Here is an 8,411-nt window from a genome sequence, read left to right as displayed (position 1 = left end):
ACTGTTAAAAAACATTAAAGATTAACTAGCATACATTAACACTCAAAAAACTATGATGTATAGGCCGAAAACCCGGCAAGTGATCTTAAATATACCCCACAAGGAATAAAATGTGGTCTAACGTAAATTCAGCATCTTGTATTATATTAGATGTACATAGCAATACACAGAGTTGCATATAATAAATAGACCAGTGGCCCCACGTTCTTCATGCTACCACAGTTCCCGTACATCATCTCCCCTTGCTAGGCTGCCCTGTCTTTGCACCACACCGGGGTAACTGCAATTATGTCAGATATAAGCCGGGGGGAAATTATTGTTGCAGGGAAGGTGGCCACAAGGCAGCTGTCCCTTTTCCACATTTTAAAGATGGCCAAGCACTACATCAAGAAAAACATAATGAAAATGTCCCCAGATGTAGGAAATGTTAAATATAATATAAAACTGGGCATACTGTGAGCAATTTACTGTGATTTTCACCCTCAAAGCAGGCTGCACATCATTTTTCTTTCACTTTCAAGATTCAATTTGTCAGCTATGGGCCACTGAATATAATCAGCTATTTCTATTCACTATAGTAGACACAGGCATACATTCAACAAGACCCTGGAATATAAAATTTAACATATTTTATAATATATGTTTGCAATAATTACTGTATCAGTAAATATTTTGAATGTGCGGATTCAATTTCAATGCCCCCGTAAGAGATTTTTGAAAGAATACTATACATTTTATAAAATTGTTAGGACAATAAATGAAGAACAATAGATGATTATTATCCTTAGGCCAAAGAATTGGATGAAAGAATAAAAGGAAACAAGTTGAAGGCTCATACAGACACAAAGTATTTATATTAATCATCCCGGAGTAATCACCCAGGAGGTGAGACATTCAGATAAATAATTTTTTGACAATATCCTACACTACTTTAGGAAGAATTTAGTTGACTCTGTGTCTGAGAACTGTTGCCCCAAAGTCCACTTTCAATTTGTTCTTCTTGACTTTCTGCTGACCCATCTTGATTTTCAAGGTCACTAAGCTGACCCTCTCCAAACTCAAGAATAGTAGGCAAATTCCCCTGTTTGGGACAGCGCCTTTTCAGGCTAACCAGAAAAGGTTGTGGTAAGGAGAAGATGTCAACGTTATTGCCAAGGTCAATCCAAGTAATGCAGGGAAATTTCTTGAGATCCTTCAAAGCTTCAGTTATTTCCCTCAAGATTGCTTTTGTCAGACGGTTTCCATTCAGGGCCAAATTTGATAGATGAGGGAGAGCACTGAGGACAGGCATTAGGTAGAGAAACATTTCATCTGTGAGTTCAGTAAAACAGAGTTCCACATTTTCCAAATGTTCTGAATTGTGCTGGAGGTAAACTGTTATGCGTTCTAGGTCTTTCATAGTTAGAGAAATTGCAGACAGGTCTAAAGTTCCATTGTGGGGCTTTCCTGCCAGAATAGCTTTTAGACTGCAAGCAAAAAAAAGAGAATCAGTTAAACTCATGAGCCTAACATTTTCACAGGAATCTTAGTTCAAACAGTGTATACTGTATCATTGTATCACAGTTTAGAAAAGATATTATATATATATTATATATATATTTATATATATATATATATATACTGTATATATTTACAGACAAAAAAATATGCTGTTGGAAAATGAAAAAAAAGTTTAATAGCCATCATGTTTATCTATCTTCATGTTCTCCCTCATTTGACTGTACTACAATATATGTCTAAACACATTTTGTTGCCTTTTAAAATAAATGAATGATTCACGTAGCTATATTAGTCCTATAAACTATCTATAGTTTATATAGAACAGATTTTATATAGAGAAATGTAGTACCCCCCAAATGCAACCCAAATCTTTCATCTTCTGATGTCATCTTTTTGTCTAGGTGCTCAAAAATGTTTGGTGGGAATTAGTGCATCACTGTGTTGTATAGCCCCCAAAATCTATAACAATAATGTATAGAAAAAAGAGACAAGTTTTTGAATCAAATAAAATATTTTTTTCTTCTTCAAAATTACTTAATTACATAAACAAGTTAATTACATAAATAAGTCAAAAACAAAATGTTAAAAAATGTTAAAGCTCCACCCATAGCCACACCCACTAAACCAAAAAGCATCTTTCTTTGGCCATTTCAAATGTTGGAAAGTATGAGATTATTAATAGAAAACTCAAAAACTGAAATGGTGCACTAACTTACACGCTTGCAATTATGTAAATAAATCAAGCAGTCCCGAGAAACCAAAAATAATGTTTAGCGGTGACGCCAATATACACAGGGGTGTAACTAAAAGTTTCATAAAGGCAATAAGAAATATTGAAAATTTTCTAAGCCAGAAACTAGGATTCTATAGGGGCAACACTTGCAAAATACAAACAAAGTATAGAAACATTTATATCCAAAGTAACAGGGAAAGTATACGATGTTAACTATATAAAGAAAAAAACTATTTTCCTAAACATTTTTTAGAACATGGCAGTGACCCGAAAGGGTTAACTTTTATAGAGATTACCAAATATAACAAAACATTGTAGAGGTGGCAACTCGCTTAAAGAACTAGGAAAATTTGAAATTAAGTGGCTGTATGGATAGATATAAGGTTTGAACTTGATGGACCTAACATTGCTTTGATGCTTTCACTCACGCTGCTTAACTACAGGTGTTAAAGCTGTAACTGTGGCTAGAAGCTTGTATTCATATGTACATCATAGCAAGGGGTATATATTTTTCTAGCACCTAAAGAAATCTGCCCATATTAATGCTAAATTATTATTGTTTGATCAGAGGGTGAGGTTACACTCACGTTACTAAGCTTCAATTATTTCACCCAATAAATGGGTTAGACAATCAGTTCCAGAAGCGTAGCATTTCGACACAAGGTCAAAACATATTGTCTGTTAAAATCTATTTTAAAAATGCATGTGACAGCAGGGGAGAGTGATAATCCTGTCAATAAGATCTTTTGATTCATTGGGTAGCTATAAAGACATAAATAGAAAGAAAACTCAATAGAAATTCTGATAAACAAGTCTTCTCAACAATGCCACCTGATCCCAGGTCAACCCAAAATAAGAAAGGAATTCCCATGGAATATATATATATATATATATATATATATATAATTTTTTTTTTTTTATTGTGATTTTATAGATCCTGCTTCAAAGCTGCTATAATATAGTTTAAAAAAAAAAATCTTAGTTTCCATGGGAATTCCTTTCTTCATGTAAATAAATCAGATGTATTTTAATTTAAATCAGATGTTCTTAACATAAAGATCCCATACAACCAGCTTGCTGCAGGGCTATGATATCAGAGCAGGTCTGCACTAGGTTTCATGCCTAGGCCCCTGTGTTGATGATGTGGTATGCTTTGGATCATGAGTCGTTCCTTCCCTTCTACATACTCTTCTCCACACATCATTGTGGTATAGGGTTCGTCTTAGTTTCATCTGTCAAAAGAATTCTGTTCTATAACTGGCCAATCATTTTTATATGTTCTCTAGCAAAGCCTAGATCAAATTGACCTTCCTCTGGGTAAACCCTCTATATTTAAGTCTTCTCTTGATCGTAGATTTTGACAATCATACGTCTGCCTCCTGGAGAGTGTTCTTGACATGCCTAGAAGGAGTTTTTCTCCACCAAGGTAATAATACTGCAATTATCCACTACAGTAGTTTTCTGTGGTAACCTGGGCCTCTTGGGTAAGGATGAGCTCACCAGTATGTTCCATCTTTTTCAGGATATACCAAATTGTTTATATAGCCACTCCTAATGTCTCTGCCATTTTTTTTCTTCAGCCTGCTGATGGCCTGCTTTACTTCCATTGACAGCTCTTTGGACCACACATCGAGAGTTCAGAGCAACGGCTCCCAAAAGTAAATTCCACATTAGGAATGAACACCAGACCTTTTATACAGGTTATTTGTTAATAAAATAAATGAGTGATCAGCCCACGCCAGGACATAAAACATCTTCTCAATCAATTGTTCAATTACTTTTGGTCCCTTGAAAAAGGGGCAACATATAATGAGTACTGTAACTATTCACCCTCTTTGGATGTAAATATCCTCAAATTAAGCTGAAATTATGCACTTCAATCACATCTTGATTGCTTCAAATCATTGTGATAGTGTATAGAGCCAAAATTCTGAAAAGTGTCAATTGTGGAATTTGTTGACCTGACAGTATGATATATGAAGCTTGTGGCCAGGACAGGTTTAGCGAGCCCAGTCTTGATGAACTGCGCAACTATATGGCAAACACAGTGGCGGATCTACCGGGGTCGCAGGGGTCGCGACTGCGACCGGGCCCCGGCGGCAGGGGAGCCCAAGCCAAGGGGCCGCCCGAAATCTTTTTAAAGTTTTTTTTTTTTTAAATAAGGCAGGGGCGTCCAACATGCGGCCAGGGCAACCGATCTTACACGAGCCGCACCTCAAGCCCTGCTACTTACTTGTGGGAGGGTCTTCTGGACAGCACAGAGGAAGCGGAGTTCACGTGACATCCTACTTCCTCTGTGCTTTAGCAGAGAAGGCAGAGGGAGGCCGCGCCCCCTGCTGAAGTCTGTGAGCGGCATCGAGGGAGCAGGTAAGGGGGTGGGGAGGGTGTTTGAATGAGTGTGTGTGATTGAGGGAATGAATCTGTGAATTAATGATTATATGTGTGTGTGTGTGTGTGTGTGTGTGTTAGCATGGATGTGTAAGTGCTGGAACCTAGGCATGATGGGACTGTGATTGCTGTTAGCAATCACACTCCTATCATGCCAAGTCAGCCAGTACATGCTGAAACCTGGCCAGCTGCCCCCCTTGTGTAGTGATGCTGCCAGCAGTATGGGGTCTGCACTTACAGCCACCCTGTACCAGCATGTACTGGCTGACTTGGCATGATAGGAGTGTGATTGCTAACAGTCCCATAATGCCTAGGTTCCAGCATTTACTGGATGGATGTGTAAGTGCTGGAACCTAGGCATGATGGGACTGTGATTGCTGTTAGCAATCACACTCCTATCATGCCAAGTCAGCCAGTACATGCTGAAACCTAGCTAGCTGCCCCCCTTGTGTAGTGATGCTGCCAGCAGTATGGGGTCTGCACATCACTTACAGCCACCCTGTACCAGCATGTACTGGCTGACTTGGCATGATAGGAGTGTGATTGCTAACAGCAATCACAGCGAGCACAGTCCCATCATGCCTAGGTACCAGCATTTACTGGTTGCCTGGGTATGATAGGAGTGTGATTGCTGTTAGCAATCACACTCCTATCATGCCAAGTCATATTGCTAATTTTGTCCAATTGTGGTGTTACCTACTTTTATTAAACATGTGAGTTTTTATTATTATTTTTAAAGGTGGGGGTCATTTTCGGTTTTGGCTAAGTGAACCCTGAATGTTTTGGTCCAGAATTTTCATTTTAGTTCATCCCTAGAATAAATCTAGGGAATCCTGAATTTGTAGTCGCAAAACTTTCAAGGCCCAGAAATCAGTGAGAGGAAGAGTAAAGGTTTTGTGTCATTTTAATTTATTTTAATCTGCATATTTTATTAAAGGCCATATTTTTTGTCACAGTGAAAAATGAGTGCGGCCCGCGCATGTATACAATTCTGATGAAGTGGCCCACTGCAGAAAAAACTTGGACACCCCTGGATTATGCCCTTTGTACATGCGCCCCTTTTTCTTTGATATGATATGATTCAATATGTAAATTGAATTTGTTGAATTAGTTGAAAAACAATTGTTGGGTAAAAATCATGTTTTGGGGGGGGGTGAGGGGGTGGGGGGGCCCTTAACAGATTCTCGCACCCTGGCCCTGAGGCGTCTAGTTACACCCCTGGGCAAACATTTAAATTTTAGACACACACACAGCAATAGAAGGAAAGGAGTTAAATTAATTACATTTTCCTTTATTCCTCTGTTCAATGGGCAACATTAGAGTAGAAGCTATACATCTACTAGATTATACCATAGTACACTAACAGGTTTTATAGGGATGCCGAAAATAGCAAAAAAGGTTCTTCTAATATTAGACACAGCTCTTTTATCCACAATGAACATAGGGAAATTAAATCTGTATTCTCTCTCGAATGAAGGTCAAAAATTAACCTTTACAATAGTTCTCAAGTAACTTCATATACAAAGCTAACGTCAGAAAGCATATTTAGATGTTACACATACTGTATGTTGTATTTAAACAGAATTTTATTAATACGATTAGGTTGAGCGTGGCTGACATTCTAAATAACATATATGGCAAGCATGTTATGGGGTCATGTCTTTATCAAAAGGAAACACGGAAAGTGCCAAGACCTCAGGGGCATAGCAAGAGGCAAAAGGGACATTTTCTCTTGTATTCCATTCTCAATTATTTCTACCGTGCAGTCTGTAGCTATTGTGCATCATCAAGCGATGGTCCAGAATACAGATCTGAGAAGGACCCTGTTCATTTCTTATTGCCTTCTTTTCACCATAATTTACTAGATTGACCTTAAAGAAGTAGTGCTATTTGTGTCAAAATACCCGATAATTTTCATAAAAATAAGAGAAAGGGAACTTATTAGTGCTTACAAAACATTTCACAATAACACACATTAAATCTGTGCGTTTCCTACTACAGTAAAACCTCATTCTCTTGAAGACATTAGTAAATGGTTGTTGTTACATTTAGGGTTACATAGTTACGGTTAAGGTTAATAAAGGTGACAAAAACCTAGCAGGACTAAACTTTCTAAGAACCCATTATTTGTATTGAGAATCTATTTCCTTAAATATATAAGCACCAGAATACAGTTTGTGAGACTCAAAAGCATATATATACTGTAGATGAAAGCAACAACGTTACTAAACTGGATAAACAGTGTCAATGGTGGCTCCAGAGAGCAGTTTAACGCCTGCAAATCCCATTACAGTATGACAATATCTTATAACCCTTGAGAAACAGACATAGATGTATCCATGGGAAAGCTTCATTATGAACACAGCCCACTAAGCAATATATCTCATCAGCTTAGAGATTTTTTTTTAATAAGCTCTTTGACTTCTAGAGCTTTACTTAATATGATACAGTACATTTCCATTAAAATATGATTCTTTTGCAACAAAATCCCACCATCCATCTTCACGTAAGATTAGTGAAGAGGCTTTTCTAGACAGCCGTCATGTGTTAGTAAAAAATATATATTATATACACCCAGTTGTGTATTTATCTTGAGCGTTGACTACTCAACCCAGCGCAGTAACCACCAGTGGCTTCCTCCAGCATTGTGAATGCATTAAAAGGTGTTGTGTGCCTTTAGGACACAGAATGGTCGGATATGACCTCCTGTCTTAAAGGTGCACATCGTTTTTTTAATGAAGAATATAAAGGCCTTGCTGAGCCGGCACAGCTTCCATAGCGTAAGTAGGCCAGTTGGGGAGATCACTGCTTTAACCAGCCCATTGTGCAGCTGGACAACAGGGGGGTTGATCCTCCTAGAAGAGGACAATCTGCCCCCTTGGTTTTGTAGCACTAGACCTGCCAGCCTAGGCCTACTTGGCCTAGACCTGGATACGTGACTGGATTCAATACGGTACAAAGAAGCCAAAGGCTTTAATGTTCTAGAATATCCAAGGCTTCCCTCAGGATCTTTGGGGCCTAGAGCAAGAATACGTTGAGGCTGATGGGTATTCTGCTCCCACTCTTACTCGTGGTCTCTGCAGTGTGCTGGGCTATAACATCCTACCCTGGTGTCCCACTTCTTTCAGACCTGCAAAGATAATAAGCTCTAGTGACAGTGCTAAACAGTGACACTACAGGGTCCTCCTAAGTGCGAGGTTTGTTGCAGTCGGCCATTTGCCCCTGACTTAGAACATCCTTGTGATTATTAGTGCATTAATAAAGACACAGGGTTTATACATCTTTCCCTGGTCAAATATTCTAAAGACCCTGTGGTGTCTGGGACTTCCATTCCTTGAAAGCTGTCATTAATAAAATCTATTGCTAATAATTTCTGTAATTATTTACTACCATTTATGTGCAAAGAGTCTGTTACAATATCAGTGGTTAACTGTTCTGCAAATTTCTTTCCAAATCCTGAACTATTATAAGGATTATTATTTTGAATGGCATCAAAATAATTATCTGCGCTAGGGACTCCGTATCGGCAAGAGACACATACACTCACTGGCCACTTTATTAGGTACACGTGTTCAATTGCTTGTTAACACAAATAGCTAATCAGCCAATCACATGGCAGCAACTCAATGCATTTAGGCATGTAGACAGGGTCAATGCAACTTGCTTAAGTTAAAACTGAGCATCAGAATGGGGAAGAAAGGGGATTTAAGTGACTTTGAACGTGGCATGATTGTTGGTGCCAGACGGGCTGGTCTGAGTATTTCAGAAACTGCTGATCTACTGGGATTTT

The 8,411-nt window shown here is 38.4% G+C and overlaps 1 protein-coding gene across 1 annotated transcript in view; it reads right to left on the bottom strand.

Moving 5' to 3' along the window:
• Window positions 1-931: 931 nt before the first annotated feature.
• LOC149289687 (leucine-rich repeat-containing protein 75A-like) overlaps window positions 932-8,411 on the bottom strand; it is a 129,266-nt gene continuing 121,786 nt past the window's right edge. Inside the window, exon 4 of the mRNA XM_089490223.1 lies at window positions 932-1,466. Within this exon, the coding sequence (XP_089346349.1) occupies window positions 932-1,466 (535 nt within the window). The remainder of the gene's footprint in view (window positions 1,467-8,411) is intronic.

The sequence above is a fragment of the Sceloporus occidentalis genome, unplaced genomic scaffold (assembly GCF_023333645.1).
Source record: "Sceloporus occidentalis isolate IW3139 unplaced genomic scaffold, rSceOcc1.0.p SCAF_43, whole genome shotgun sequence".
Classification (NCBI taxonomy): Eukaryota; Metazoa; Chordata; class Lepidosauria; order Squamata; family Phrynosomatidae; genus Sceloporus; species Sceloporus occidentalis.
This window is presented reverse-complemented; position numbering and strand designations above follow the sequence as displayed.